Raw genomic sequence first — 16,142 nt, 5'->3', positions numbered from 1 at the left:
CATGGGATAAGATATAGCAAAGTGTTTAATGCTGTTGGAACATCCATATAATGTAGTTCAGTAGGCACTTAGATATGTGAGTCCAGAGGCCAGGAGTATGGTCATGGTTACAGGTAAAAATTTGTGGTGGAGATTGAAGTCATGAGAAAGAGAAGATAAGGTAAAGATAGGACCATTTTGAAATCAGAAAGGATGGAAGTTTAAGGGAATCATACTTGAGGAACCCTGTCTTTGAGAAGCAGAGAAATTAAGTTACCTGCTTTGGGTGAGGGTCACTTTAAAAGTGGTAAAAATTTTGGAACAGTAATTGTGTGCCTGTAGTATTATTTTTTTGTTGTTATTTTCTAGTCTTTGGTCATTAGTTGTGCTAAGTTTACCAAATCTTCATTTGCCAGTAGCATTGCTGCTTCTGCGACATCACAGTCAACTTCGTGATATCTCACCTTTTAAAGAAATTTTTCGATGTTACTTTGAATATTGTTTTGTATTGTGTTGACAAATGTATCTTATGTCAGCAAAAGGCCAACAGAATAAAGATAGTGATATGATAGGGATAATTCTACGGGTCGAGGATACATTTGTGCATGTGAAATCTGACCTGTGTAGCTTATACTTTAGTAAGGGGTGATAGACAATAAATACCTGTGTCAGATGATGATAAATATAATGGAGAAAAATAAAGTAATAAGAGGAAAGTAGAAAAATTGAGCAGAAACCTGACAAAAGAGAACAATCACATGGATATCTAGGGAAAGAACATTCCCGGAAAAGAGAATAGTATGTGCAGAGACCCCGAGGCAGAATTGGCCTTTGATGAATTCTAGGAATAGCAAGTGAGCCCGTGAGGCTGGAGTTGATGAGCACCAGCGCAGGACAGATGAAGACAGAAGTTCGTGGGGACAGGTTTGGGGAGGGGAGGGCAGATCATTCGGAGATCTCAGAAGGGGAGGATTATTCTCAACCACTTAGATTCAGACATCCACATTTTGTAATAGCAATTCGGTCATTTTGTGTTACTGAAATATAATTCATAGATGATCTGTAACTTCCTTAAAACTTTCAAAATATAGCTTGAGTGCCCTAATTAAAGGTAAAGTACCTAGAGCCTGTTTCACATGTAAATTAAACATGTACGAATAACATGTTTTTAATATGTAAGTTTTCAGGCAGGACAATACAGGAAGATAAAAATGCCCTGTATTACCTGAGGGTTTAGAGTAGGAATAAAAATAATCTAATATTTTTTTTAAATCACACAGCTTTCTGCGTGGAATGAGGCTGCAGGTGGAGAAGGGTAGAAGCAGGGAGCCCATTTAAGAGGCTATTACAGTAATCCAGGTGTGAGTTGGTAAACTGGACTGTGAGATAACTGTGAAAGAGAACTTGAGAAGTGGTTGAACTCTGGATGTATATAGAAGGTAGAGAATTTGCTGATTGGAATGAGATACAATGTGAAAGAAAGGAATCAGGGACCCCTGGGTGACCCAGTGGTTGAGCATCTGCCTTCAGCTCAGGGTGTGATCTGAGGGTCTGGGGATCAAGTCCTGCATCAGGCTACCCACAGGGAGCCTGCTTCTCCCTCTGTGTCTCTGCCTCTCTCTCTCTCTCTCTCTCTCTCTCTCTGTTTCTCATGAATAAATAGATAAAATCTTAAAAAAAAAAAAAAAAAAAAGAGGAATCAAGAATAACTCAGGGAGTTTCTACCTGAGCAAATGTAAATCTGGAAGAAGTCATTGGGGAAGAGGAGACCAGAAGTTCTCTTTGGGATATATCAAGTTTAAGAGATCTGTTAGGCATCCTGGGAGAAAAGATACTGAGTTAAGGGTTAGATACACAAGTCTTTAGAGTTCAGAGGAGAGGTCAGGCTAGAGTGTGGTGTGATTACACAAAGTAGAGATCACCAGGAATTCTCCAGTGGACCAGGAATCTCATGTCCATGAGATTTTTATGTTCATTAAACTGGGGATGAATTTTGAAAGATTGAAATATTGGCATAGAGTGTAAGATTTTAGGGCCCTGCCATTTCTGTAGCCCTAAACCATGTGCTGTCTTGGTATATGTCTAATAAGTCTTGCTGAATAAAGGCGTTGTTCTGAATTTGGAACCAGAGGTTAAGTCTTTTGAATTCATAAGAAAGAAGACTTGGGCTCCTAATTTAAAGCTTTGAGTAGCTTATTAGCTTATTTAGAAATTTTTAATTTGTTCAGATGAGATAAAGTCAGTATTTTGAAAGGAAAAAAAATTGTTATGCTTTCTAACCTTTATACTTACACACATTACTTTATTAGTCTTTGAGTATTAGAATTGTTAATTATATGACACTAGCATAATAATCATAAAATTGGTATTACTTGTCGGATCTTTAATGTTCATTTGGTTTTCTTTTAGGAAGATTTGGAGACTGGAGTGCACCTTGACCCTGCTGTCAAAGAGGTTCAGTATAATCCTACCTATGAGACCATGTTTGCTCCTGAGGTGAGAAAACATCATGTTTAAGATTCTGTCTTTTGCTAAAACGTTTGAATTATACATAGGTAGATAAACAGTTGGTGAGTTTTTCAGTTTTTTCTCACAAGAGTGTACTATTGAAACTTCCAAAAAATAGGTCCTATTATATGTCAATTATATCTCAATTTTTAAATAAATGGAAAAGAAAATGTACTTCTACATCTACCAATGTACAACATCTGATAGAATGGAACTATGTCTTTTGAAAAAGGAAATTTTTAAATATCTGATTCTTAGATGTGAATGCAGTTAACATCTTCCTCAGTATTGTTAAGGGAGTATTATAAATTAACCATAAAGGAGAAAGAATTTGTTTTATTAGCATCATCAGTGCATAGTACATTATGAAACATCTGGTTACAAATGCTCCTGTGTGAAATGCTAGGAAGAACTGCCATGCTCACATGTTCATTGCTCAGTAGTAGTCACAGTATATATTGCCTGCCCTTGGTGAGACATCTTATGATAGTGATGGGGATGGTAATGGTGGTGATGATGATGATGATGATGATAAACGGTGATGGAAGCGTAAAGAAGATGAGGAAGAAAAAAAGGCAAAGAAAACCAGTCAAAATTGTCCATTTAGGAAGCTTTTGTAGAAAAAATTAAATTCCTAGATATTTTGTTTTTAAAAAGGGAAAGAATGCTTGATTGAGAAAAATGGAAATGCCAAAAAATGGTCATTATAAAATAAAATAAGCCTTCAGTAGGAGGATCTTTAAGAACTTTAAAAATGGGGGTGAGGAGGCATATTTTATTGCAACTGTGTGGGAAAATAAGTACTTGTTAATTTTTTGGTTTTTAGCATATAGTCATTGTCCTTTTTTTTTTTTTTTTTTTTTTTTTTTGATAAAGCAGAGTCATAAAGCTGTTTTATATAATTTGCCTGCTCAGGTTTCTGTAATCACTTAAAATGTGGCAGTTGAAATATGTAGCACAGCTGATGATGTCAGGGGTATTATCGAGACAGTGCTATAGCAGTTCTCTGGGTGTACAGTAAGCAAAAATTTCATTCTCATATTCTTGAGACTGTAGCACATTTTAAATTTTATTTTATTTTTCTTAAATCCTTCTAGCCTATTGAACCTGTAGACTGTTTCATATCCCTTGGCACCATTTTAGCTGGCACAGAATGGTTATATGTTACATATGTGCTTCATGATTTTTTAAATGAAAACTACTTCAATAAAACAGGGCCACTAAATTCAGAAAATGAGAAAATTTGGAAGTAGTGTAGTATGTGACATTCTTATGTCAGTGTATATTATATGAAGTCTGTTTCTCCAATTTTTAGATCTTGTACATAACTAATATATTGCTATGGTTACAGTTTTCGAAATTTAAAAGATGACGATTGTTTTGGTGATATGGATGGGGCATTAGGCCTATCATTCTTTTGTGAGATTACCAGTCTTTTTAGTGTTCTGGGTTTTTTGTTTTCTTTTTTTCATGTTAGGAAACCTCACATTTAAAATACAAATTTATGTTAGGAACACTGATGCTTGTCACCAAATTAAGAAAAGAGACATGAGAAAAACTGAAGAAAATATTTTTCCTGGTTGCCAAATGAATGATCTGTTGCATAATAGAGTATTACCTTTGAATTTTATGACTAGGATCTATACAATTTGACAAAGTATGGAAAGGTGTCACCAGGAACTTTGATGAAATTCAAGTTCCCATATTTTGAGAATTCATTATTAGAAACACGATACAGTCCTTCTCCTCAACCTACTGTTCACCAGAGATGATCGGCTCAGTGTTATTTTTAAAAAGACAGAGACCAGACTGTTTCCTATGCCTACAGTGCTATTCAAGTTAAAGGAGAGATTGTATCTGGTTGTAAAGATAAGAAAAAGTTGTGTGGAGGAAGAAGTATTTAAAATAAGCAATAAAGTCCAGGTTAAGAACCTGAGATTTGGGATTAAATACAATACTTATTAGCTCCAGTGTAACCTTGGATTACCTTAGTTTTCCAACATAAATAAAATGAAGATAATTTCTCCTTTACTGAGTTATATGGATACATGCCCTAATGTATGATGTGCTTAGGAAACTCTCTGGCACAGAGTAAGCATTTAATAACTAGCAGCCCCTTATTGTTATTTATGTTACTATTATTGGCATTAATGTTAGGAAGGTTTTTATGAGGAAAGATTCCAGGCAGAAGAGAAAAGCATTAGCTAAATCATTAAAGATCCAAAGAACAGGAATACTCTGGTTGTTGTCTGCAGGGGAAAATAGGGAGGTAGGACTAGAATGGTAGTTTGTATAGTGTTGCACAGGGATCTAGGGGCCAAAGTAAGCAGTTTGGTCTTGATTTAATAAATGATAAATAGATTTTTAAGGTCCTTATTATAAAGAGTGGCATGATTAAAGCTGAATTTGTAGGAAGGTTAACTTGATAAGGGCTTGCATGATGGAAAAGAACAGGGATAAAAACTAATGAAATAAAACTATCATTTATTACTGCATACCAGGCACCATACTGAGGGATTTATATATTTGTGTACTTTATCTCCATTAGTCTTCACAGTAACCCTGTGAATTAAATACTCTAATCCCTATTTTATAGCGAGAAAACCAAGTCTCGGGTTATACTCCAGCAAGTAACATATTTGGAAATGTCAGTTCACATCACTCCTAAGGATTCTTCTGTGGCTAGAAGACCGGTTTGCAGACCATTATGGAGTTCCCATGTTACACCCCTCTATGCCTTTGACTTTGCTAGTTCGGTAAATGAATTGACTATTTTTTAAAATATGTTTTTCCCTCTCAGCCAAGGAGTTTTCCTAAATGGTCTAACCTAGTATCCAGATAAGTTTCCTCAAATTATAGCTAGAACTTGAAGAGATAATAGCCATGGTTTTAGTCCACTGATTTTCTTCATTTCACTCAATCTTTTTTGGATCTACTTAGAGAAAAATGTATTTGTTAGCCTTTCTAGACTTAATGTAAAACCCATAAGCCTTAGGGAGATTTTCAGATTTAAAATAATAGCACTTTTAGGAATAGAAAAAAAATGTCAAAGTTAAAAGGAAAAAAAAACCCCTATTTTCTGTTAAAAATCTGGCCATAAAGCTGCTGTAAAAATTAATGTTGGAATGAACTTTAGAAATCACGTAGTTGAGCTCTTTTATTTTATAGAAGAGGAAACTGAGGCCTAAGGTCATAGAACCCACCCTAATAAAACATCCTTATATTAGTCGTATTTAAACTGTGCTTGTTACGAGATTAAGACATTCTGCCAATAGCATTGAATGGTGGTGATCTTTTCCAAATTTGTGAAAAATAAATTATTCAGTAGTTTCTTCTCACCTCAAAGTCTGTTTATAAGTGTTTAAACATTGATGACCACAGAAAACATCAATGAAAAACTCACCAGCAATCAAAGTATAATATGATTATTAGCTCAGTAACCTGAAGGGATGCATTTGGTATGTAAACTTACAATTATGATTTCCTTTTGTCAGCTTTTACTTTAATGTAAGTTTTCTTAATTACTGTGATGTTATGTTTTTATGTTTTACTACTACAACATTGACCCTCAGGTACTCTATCTTCTGAAGACCTTTGGGAATCCCTGCCTTACAACACACAGATTTCTTAGATTTATCTACCAGCGTCTTAACAAATTAAAAATGCTTTTCTGGGGGCCCCTGAATGGCTCAGTTGGTTGAGCCTTGGACTCTTGGTTTAGACTCAGTTCCTGATCTCAGGGGTGGTGGGAACTGCCTGCCTGAGGCTCCCTGCTCCTCGTGGGGGGAGGTCTGTTTGGGATTCTCTCCCTCTGCCACTCCCCCAACACATGCACACAGACTCTGTCTCTCAAACATAAGTAAATCTTTAAAAAAATGCTTTTCTCCTACTGTATAAATAAATCACTACTTCACTCAGGTGAAAGATGTAAGCACACTTGGGAACATCCTGAGACACAGTGATCTGAATTATTCATTAACACTTAAATGTGTGTTAAAAAAAAAAACCCACTTAAATGTGTGTATTTCATATGGGAGATTAAGATTACAATTGACTGTGGTGTTCTTCAGTAAGGTTTTAGCCAAAAACTGTTAAATACTCATGCCTAATTAATTTGATTATATATTTAAAAAATTCCTTGAATGCAAATTTATTCTTCAACTTAATTACCAGAGGTTAAAAAGAATATTTGGAAGTCAGCTTTGTGTGTTTTTTATATGCTTTGTTTTTTATTTTTTTAACATTTTATTTTTATGTAATCTCTGCACCCAACATGGGACCCAAACTTAAAACCCTGAGATCAAGAGTCACATGCTTTAGAAATTTAGCCAGCCGGGCACACCTATGCTTTGTTTTGTTTTTTAATGGTTAACCCAGAATTAAAAGAAGTGCATATTCACAGAGACCAGGAATCTGGGACACATAATTTTTAAGTAATTGGGAAGAGGAGAGTTCTGCTGAATAACATCTGGTCCCTTTCTTTGTTGGCATTTATTTAATGTCTCTGAGGTCAGTTCCAATAGCTGCTGGTAACCAGGCAGTTTAAGGTGAGCCAGAAGTAGATAGATCCTCCCGCAACCCAGCTTCCTATATCATTAGAAGGATTTTTTGTTGTCTCAGCTTAAATATCTATAAAATATAGCACATTTAAGTTTTTAGACTCCTTTGAATAGTACCTATATAAGATATACTTAGCTATAATATGTGGACCTGTATTGATATAGAGATCAGAGTTCCTTAACACTGAGATTTTTTCTTTAAAAGGTGGAGCTGATTTGATATGTGTGGCTGATAGAAGAATTGTTCTTTTTTTTGTAAAATCTTAATAAAATAAGACTATGGAAATTGTATTTTCCTTTTTCAAATTGGAAAGTATAAACGTTATGATTAACTTAGAGATTTTTATCATTTTAGATTTTTTCGCCCCACAAATATCAGATACTGCTTTGCAGACGATAGCTGACTATATTAGGTAGAACATCAAAGAAACTTTTTAATCACTTTATTATCTTTAATTTTATGGCTATTCCTTGTCTTTGTAATAAATTTCATGACTGAACGAAGTTACTGTAACTTCAAGCATTCAGCAGTCTAAATTTTTTTTCTCCCCTACATTTCCACCCATTAGAAAGGAGGAGCTATTTGGGACTGTGAAATCTTGGCACTACCCTTTATTATAATACAGAATAAATAGTAATAAAAGTTTTGTATGTAAATCAGATATTTTTAAATTGGATAATTTTAAATGTAGAAATGGAAGCTGTCAATATAAAAGAATATTGTAATAGTTTATTTTCTTCTGCGCAGAAAAAAACCCTAAGGCAAGTGTAACATGTACTTTCATATTGTTATGCATTGTATAATGTTGATATCTAGAAAAGGCAGCATTCTGCTTAAGAGAAGATCAATAACTTATATTTATGGCTCTGGAAATGTATCATAGGAAAGGTGGTTTCAAATGGTAGTGACTTAAAATGTTCTCACATCCAAATACTTCATTATGACAATTAACCTTCCAGAGTTCAAATAAAAATATCTTGTCTAATTCCAATATTTCCAAGGTGGGGAGTTCATTTTATTCTTTATTTAAAAAGAAAATACAGAGTTGGATTTTCCATTACCATTAAATAAATATCATTAAATTAATAGTGTTTGACATTATCTGGTACTTTTTTTACCCAATTTTTTTAAAAGTTAGTATGATTATACATTTAAGGAATATTATGATGCAGTAGAATCCTAGACTAGGGTTTGTTCTAACCTCGTTCTACCAATTAAGAATAAAACTTGACTTTAGGGCAAATAAAATACATCATCTTTGGCTTTTTTCCTTCATTTCTAACATGAGAAGACTATTTCTCTAACTTTCTAGGACTTTTGTATAGATCAAATTAAATAATTTGAAAACCATTATGAAAACTCAAAGCATTATAAACAGGAAGATAATAACGTACTATTTTGTGTAAGACTTTCATAGTGTGACTTTTTAGAGCAGAGAAATTTTATTTTCATTTATAATGACTTTTCTAGAGACTTCTTCAAGCATTTTACATTTATTGTCTGTTTCCTATTCTCTGCTCCCAGTGGGGTTCTCATTAATCTTTCCTTCATTAGTGCTTTCTATATGCCAGGCATTATGGTAAGTATTGAGGATTTTAAATCTCTACCTTTGAGGAACTCATAACCTAGTGGAGAAGAAACATGTATTTTTAAAATTACATCATGGTGCCACCATTGACTGATAGAAAAGTCACCAAAAATCCCTCAAATCAAATCATGGTTTAGACAAAAATATAGTAACTTTCAGTTACCAAGAGCGCACTGTCAAATAGAAATCCTGCTATGATTTGAAATGTAGTAGCCAATAACCACAGTGACTTTTGAAGTCTTGAAGTGTGGCTAGTGTGAACAAGGAACTGAATATTTTATTTTAATTAATTTCAATTTAAATAGCCACACATAGACTTAAGTGAGCTGGATTGGATTCCTCTTCTTCTGTCCTAGGGCTGACAAACAATGTTAATCAGCCATTGCCCAGCTGCAGTGAACCATGTGTGGTGAGCATATTCCCATTTAGGTTACTCAGCCTCTAATGATTTAGAGTTGAAAACATATTGTACAATAATTCTAGTAATTCTAGCTTTGTATACTCAGAATTTAAGTTTGTTTTTTTCTTATAACATTGCAGTTTGGACCAGAAAATCCCTTTAGGACACAGCAAATGGCTGCCCCTAGAAATATGCTTTCTGGGTATGCTGAACCAGCTCATATCAATGATTTTATGTTTGAACAGCAAAGGAGAACTTTTGCCACATACGGTAAGGTGATAAGATTTACAGTTTCCAGTTTGACACATTTTTATGTGGATAATCTGTTTTATCTTCTTGCTTTTTAAATCTATTAATCTAGATTTCTTTTTAAAAAGGTAGTGCATTTTCTTAAACACATTTATAAATAGTTATACGAATGGGAAGATGAACTAATATTTTTAGCTATCCTTCTAAAGTTGCTGTGATTTCTGAGTATTAGAAATATTCTGTGATCTTAAAAACAGAATATTCTCTGTTGTGCTTGATAATGAACACTTGTTATCGAATGTCCATTCTATGCAGATTGCTGTTGAAGTTGGTAAATGACTGGATAGTGTTAAGAGATTACTTTTAATTCCAATATTACGTAACAGTAATAGTAGTATAATATAGTAGTATACAACATGGTAGTAGTATAACATACAGCATTATATTAGTTTCAGGTGTACCATATAGCGATTAAACAATTCTATACAGTACTCAGTGCTCATCACAATGAGTGTGCTCTTAGTCCCCATCACCTGTTTCCCCCATCCACTGTTTCCCCCACCGCCCCCACCACCTCCCTTCTGGTAACCATCAGTTTGTTCTCTATAGTTAAGAGGCTGTTTTTTACTTTGTCTCTTTTTTTCTTTGTTCATTTCTTTTATTTCTTAAATTCCACATATGAGTGAAATCATACAGTATTTGTCTTTCTCTGACCAATCTATTTCACTAACATTATACCCCCTAGATCTATCCATGCTGTTGCACATGGCAAAATTTCATTCTCTTTTATGGTGGAGCAATATTCCATTGTATAAGTATTACATCTTTATCTATTCACCTATCAAATGACACTTGGGCTGCTTCCATAATTTGGCTGTTATAAATAATGCTGCAATAAACATAGGATTACATGTATCTTTTTGAATTATAATTTTCACATTCTTTGGGTAAATAATAGTAGAATTACTGGATCATATAGTAATTCTATTTTTAATTTTTTGAGAAACCTCTGTGCTGTTTTCCATGGTGGCTACACCAGTTTTGTATTCCCAGTGCACAAGGGTTCCTTCCCCCCCCCCGCCACCCCTTCATCCTTGCCAACACCTGTTATTTCTTGTGTTTTTGATTTTAGCCATTCTGACAAGTGTGACATGATACTCATTGTGGTTTTGATTTGCATTTCCCTGATGATGAGTGATGGTAAGCATGTTTTTGTGTGTCGGCCATCTGGATATCTTCTTTGGAAAAATGTCTATTCATGTCTTTTGCCCATTTTTCGTTGGATTATTTGGTTTTTTGGCACATTCTTTTTATCTTGTTATTTACTGATTCACTTTATTCTGTTTCTCAGATCTTATCTCTGAAGTGTTTTCTGTTGTTCACTACAGGACATCAGGAAATAGAACGGCCACAGACTCATTGTATAAAATAAGTATATTCCTATCAGTGGTAGAATTTAAGAAAGTTAACATGCATACAAAATTGGGAATCTCCTTTAAAAAAAGATGATCTTTGTAATGTCCTTCTTGATATAGTTCCTGGTCACTGATAATCAGATTTGCTAATATTTGGTGGTGCCTTTTTTCTCTCTTTCTATAATCTCATCTGTGTCTTTTTGCCTTTTGTAGTTGTGATTTTCAGTATACATTAGTTACTTGTGCTAATGTTTCTTTCCCAAAATGGTAATTGAAAAAGAAAACTTAGAGTTTTACAACAGATTTAATAATCACATCTTTAGAAATCAATAAGTTGTCTTTTTTTTCTTTAGTTTCCTTTGCAGTCAGAATCTGCCTCTTTCCTGTATTTCTTATAGAATTTTTCTGAACAAATTTTTCTGTCCTATCTGCCATTAACTTCCATCATTAGAAGATAGGATCTAAAAAGGTTAAGAAAATAATGTCATATGAAATATATGTATTCATGATGTGTTTTAGTAGCAGTTATAAAAATAGCAGTTATAAACAAATTTTAAACCTTTAGTATAATCCCACTAGACTAAAATATCTACTCTTAGCATTGATCTTTATTCCTTCATGTTACTCTATACTGTAATTGTTCTATACCGAAAAATTTGCATCTCACCTTTTTATTCAGTGTTCTATCATAAGCATTTTCCAGTGTTCATTTATAATCTGTCCTTTTTAAGAACTATCTAGTATCCATCAATTGGCTATACCATAATTTACATAATTATTCTAATGTTGGAAAGTTATTTTTCTCTAATTTTTAGGGAATGATGTAAACTGACTCACTGTAAATTAGTTAAGCGTTTAATACACATAGTCTTAGTTATTTATCACAATATATTCTTGGAAACTGGTTGTAAAGACTGTCATATATTAGATCATATATCACCATGACAAGGTTATAATTAACAGTGTGCCAGAAGCTAAGACTGTATACCTCTGAAATCACCTAGAAGGGTTGGATACTTCCAGTTCAAAAAAATGGTTATCAGTGCATTGTACCCATTACTTGTATAAGGGATCCCATGTAAATATAAAGTATATATTCACATAAAAATCAACTTTATTGCATCATGAGTTTATTATATTCTAACCTTTAATGAGACAGGCTTTTAAAGACTTTGCTTATTTATTTAGACTTTAGAAAGGACTTAAGCAATAATACAGATAGCTAAGACTACTTTAAAACAAAACAGAAAAGAAAAAGTCCAATTAAGTTTATCTGATACCTATTTTCCTTCTTAAATTATCCTATGGTAAGAGTAAGCATTTAAACCTACTCAGTTGGCTTTAGACTTGGTTTCAAAATTGGGCCTGTTTTTTTTAAATAGCCGGTGTTTTTTGCCTTTCTCTTTAGGAGATAGTGGACTAAGACACAGATTGAACTATTTAATGAGTTAAAGACAAAAGATTAGCTAAAACTATCCAAGAGGTTGTGCTCTAACTTGTTAGCACAGGTTAGACTAGTCACTCCCTTGGTGGGTGGTTTCAGTGTGTTTGGGTTCAGATTCTACACAGTAATACAGTTTCTTCCAGTTAAAAGTTCTTGGCTTGCACAAATCACACAGTGACCAGAGGGCAACTGACCAGTCTATTCATTTTTCAAAATGCCATTGTAGACCTGATAGATGTACTGAGAGACTTCAGGAGCTCTACACTTCAGTGACAGCATATAATTTGGGTTTCCTGGCTGCCTATGTAGCTCAGCCAAAATCCAAATGCCATTAATGAGCTTCAGGGATTGGTACATCATGTCCTGCCCTTCCACATTCCTCTTGGCAATAGTATAAACGTTGTTTTGTAATTTGTTGGAAACAGTGTCAGCATTTAAATGGCATTTCTTAATCTGAAACTGAAGTTCATTTTCATAGGGAATATCCTTCCATGTTGCAAGGAAGACCTGGTGTTCCATTTTGCCATCTTCTACAAAAAAAGCACATTGAGTTGGATGAGGCAGCTGAAGTAGAAGACATCAATATTATTTTTACAGCCACCTGCAGTTTATTCAGAGGTTCCATCATCATGACTGGGGCCCAAGGTGTTGAGAGGCAGGGAGACATCAATGCTCTAGTTTGGCATCAGTGGTTTATGGATAGCTAGAGGAGTGCTGGGGATAACACCAAAGCTGTTCTTGTGAAACAGGATTGCACAGTTTGTCATGTGCTGCAGAGCTTTATTAGATAAGTTCATTTCCATATAGATGTGCCCTTGGCGGTGAGTAAATGTTCCAGAAGTCTCCAAGCCTTTAGCTTTTACTGTAGGCAACCAGACAGCCTTAGGAGCTACACATCCACCTGGTGCCATGCCTGTCCCCATGGAGAGTTCAGACAGCTCATTCAGACCACCCTTGATCACAGCAGGAATAGGTGAAGGAGCAAAGGTTGCAGGCACTGATGAGGGGATGAAGAATCGTCCCACCAGACTATCCAGTCCTTCTCCTAAGAGATCCACAGCTCCCATCTGCATGGAGGACACCTGTGGCAAATTAACTAAGGGACCAAAGTCAAGATTTAAGATTAAGACCTCTTAGTAGGTCACCTTGGGAGACGATAACCTGAGACTGTTCCTGGTTGGTGGCAGCGGTGGTGCCAACAGGCCTGTCAACGTGCATCAGTGCTCCCTTGGTGTACTGGCACGTGTTGGTGATGGATTCCATGACTGCCTTCCACTAAAGCCTTGTGAGGTCAGAGAACCAGTGTGGCAGATTAGCTCACCCAGCAGAGTAGGCTCAAAAAGATCTGTCTCCTCAGACATCAGTGGCTTCTCAGACTACTTCTTTGGGTATGACAGGATCCATTGAGAGAAGGCACCAATAAATATAGCCCCGGTCTCAAAGGTCAGGAGTATCCAAATCTTTTATTGCCAAACTCAAGACTTGCTCTACCAGCTCCTATATTTCTCTGGTTTCTCGAGAAACAGCTTCACTATGGAAGTAAGCAGAGTGAGCTGCTTTCATCACGAAACCCTCCATGAAGTTCTCCCATAACTCCTCTGCATTGTCAGTTCTCTCAAAATATTCTCCCACAATCCAAATCATAACTGCTCAAGTGTCTGGTTCATCCAGTGAGTCTAAGTTCTCACACAGAGTGGCAATGATACTTTCATACTTGTTGGAGTATTTGTGAAAGATGTCCCTGATGGCAGTAACCTCTTGGACCACACAATTTACTTTGGTCTAGATGAGATCAAGCAACGTACTTACACAACACTCTGCAAATTGCTCCACGTTGATAGCACACCATCCAACGGCCCACACAGCTTTGCGAACAAAGTCAACATCCAACCCTGTGGCATATTCCTTTAAATCTGCCAGAACCTGAGCAGTGTTGCTTGGAATGCCAAATGAATCATGATGTCCAACTTCTCTAGTTCATGATGGATGGATCATTGTACTTCACAAAGAAGACTTAGATGTCCTGCTTCAAGATTTCAGGCCTTTTCTAGAAAGTTACATTGATACTCCTCAGGGCAATGTACTGTACTTTTGGCTCCCCGGACAGCAAAGTGACAAGTGGAGGGGCCAGCTTCTTCAGCAGCATATTGTAGTAGTCCAAGTCCTTAAGTAATAACTCTAGAAACTTCATTAGGACTTTTACTGCTGAAATCACCGCTGCTGAGTTGGCATGAGATAGCCAGTGAGTTACACACTCACAGATGCAGTGAGCCTTCCAGTCATCTTTAGAGTTGTAATTAGGCAGTCTGAAATGAAAGTCTGGCCCCATTCAGTGTACTTATTCAGGGCTGTCAGCAGCTTATTAATGTTCTGTGGGTTCAGATCAAATAGGTTGCTGCTTGGATGAGATTCACTGATTTCAGATAATATTGCTAGAGCATTAGCCACCACCATTGGGTTTGAATCTGCTATGAGATCCCAAAGAGAATACAGAAATCCCTGATCTTCCACCTCTTGGGCATTGATACCATGGAGTTTTGTCACACAGACTGCTGCTGTTTTCTGAACATAAGGATCTTCATCCTTCAAGCACTTGCAGAGGGGTTCACAGAGATATTCTGTAATCCTGTCTACCTAGATCCACCCCCATTGTCCTGACTGCCAAGACCCAAATTAGAGGACTGGGATCTTCACAGTCCTTCACAAAGCTGTTGACAGCCATGATGGCCATGTCTGGCTGACTCATGGCATAGTTCCTCAAATAGAGAAACACAAGCTTCTTTAATTCCAGATTGTCAGTTTACATCTTGAAAGAGAGAGCTAACATCCTTTCCCCACAGTCATGGCAGCACTCACTTTTCTTCACAGCCTCCTGCTTCTTTTCTTTCCTTTCATTGTTGAGTTCAGCCTTCAATTCAAAGATTTCTCCTTTTTTTTTTTTTTTTTTTTGATTGTGAAATGCTTGGAGTCAGTCATGGTTTTGGATCTTTAATATGCACCAGAGGCAAGGGAGGGGGTGGCGGCAGCAGCCAGAGAACACAGCCCAAGTGGTGTTGTAATAGTTTCCTACACATTACTGAATATAAATCTTTTTAAAGGTCTTGTTATATATTATCAAATTGCTTCCCAAAAGAATTCTCCCAACTTCCATTGCCACCACATGTGCAAGTCCTGTTTCTCTTTACCTGAGATCTATTTGATTGTTTTTCCTTTATGTGGTAATAAAAATATTATATCTTTTTAATTTGTTTCCTTTGGACTACTAGTGAGGTTGAAGATTTTCCACATATTTGTGACCATTCTTTTGCAGATTGTTCTTCTTAGTTATACGTTGGGATATTAGTATCAATAATCTTAAGGATCTAATAATAAAGTTGGTATTATTAGAGACTTTAGGAAACAAACTGAGGTTTGCTGGGGTGGAGAGGTGGATGGGGGATGGGGTAACTGGGTGATGGGCATTAGGAAAGGCATTTGATGGAATAAGCACTGGATGTTCTATGCAACTGATGAATCATTCAATTCTACCTCTGAAACTAATAATACACTATGTGTTAATTAAACTGAATTTAAATAAAAAATTTTAAAAAGAGCCATTTCAAATAAGACTACAAAGGAAGAAAGTAGACATTAACTGTATTAAAAATATAAAAAGGAGGGATCCCTGGGTGGCGCAGCGGTTTGGCACCTGCCTTTGGCCCAGGGCACGATCCTGGAGACCTGGGATCGAATCCCACGTCGGGCTCCCGGTGCTTGGAGCCTGCTTCTCCCTCTGCCTGTGTCTCTGCCTCTCTCTCTCTCTCTGTGACTATCATAAAATAAATTTTAAAAAAATTAAAAAAATATATAAAAAGGAAAATAAACTTTAGAAAGATGGATGAGAATATCTCAGAACTAAAATGCAAACAAAAATGCAGACATAGTCACTTACTTGAGACATAGGATAATAGGAAAGTAATTGGACTAAAATTCTATAGTCTTAGAATTCTATCTTGCACT

General features: G+C 35.8%; 1 protein-coding gene and 1 pseudogene across 1 annotated transcript in view; one reads left to right on the top strand and one right to left on the bottom strand.

The window, feature by feature from the left end:
• Positions 1–16,142, top strand: part of CDC40 (cell division cycle 40) — a 52,640-nt gene that overhangs the window by 10,531 nt on the left and 25,967 nt on the right. The window contains exons 3-4 of the mRNA XM_072831749.1: positions 2,389–2,475; positions 9,176–9,305. Coding sequence (XP_072687850.1) covers positions 2,389–2,475; positions 9,176–9,305 — 217 coding nt within the window. The remainder of the gene's footprint in view (positions 1–2,388; positions 2,476–9,175; positions 9,306–16,142) is intronic.
• On the bottom strand, positions 9,875–15,119 carry LOC140636501 (AP-2 complex subunit beta pseudogene; annotated as a pseudogene).

This window comes from Canis lupus, chromosome 7 (assembly GCF_048164855.1).
Source record: "Canis lupus baileyi chromosome 7, mCanLup2.hap1, whole genome shotgun sequence".
In the NCBI taxonomy this organism is placed as follows: Eukaryota; Metazoa; Chordata; class Mammalia; order Carnivora; family Canidae; genus Canis; species Canis lupus.
The sequence above is the reverse complement of the archived record's forward strand: the minus strand, read 5'-3'. Positions and strand labels throughout refer to the sequence as shown.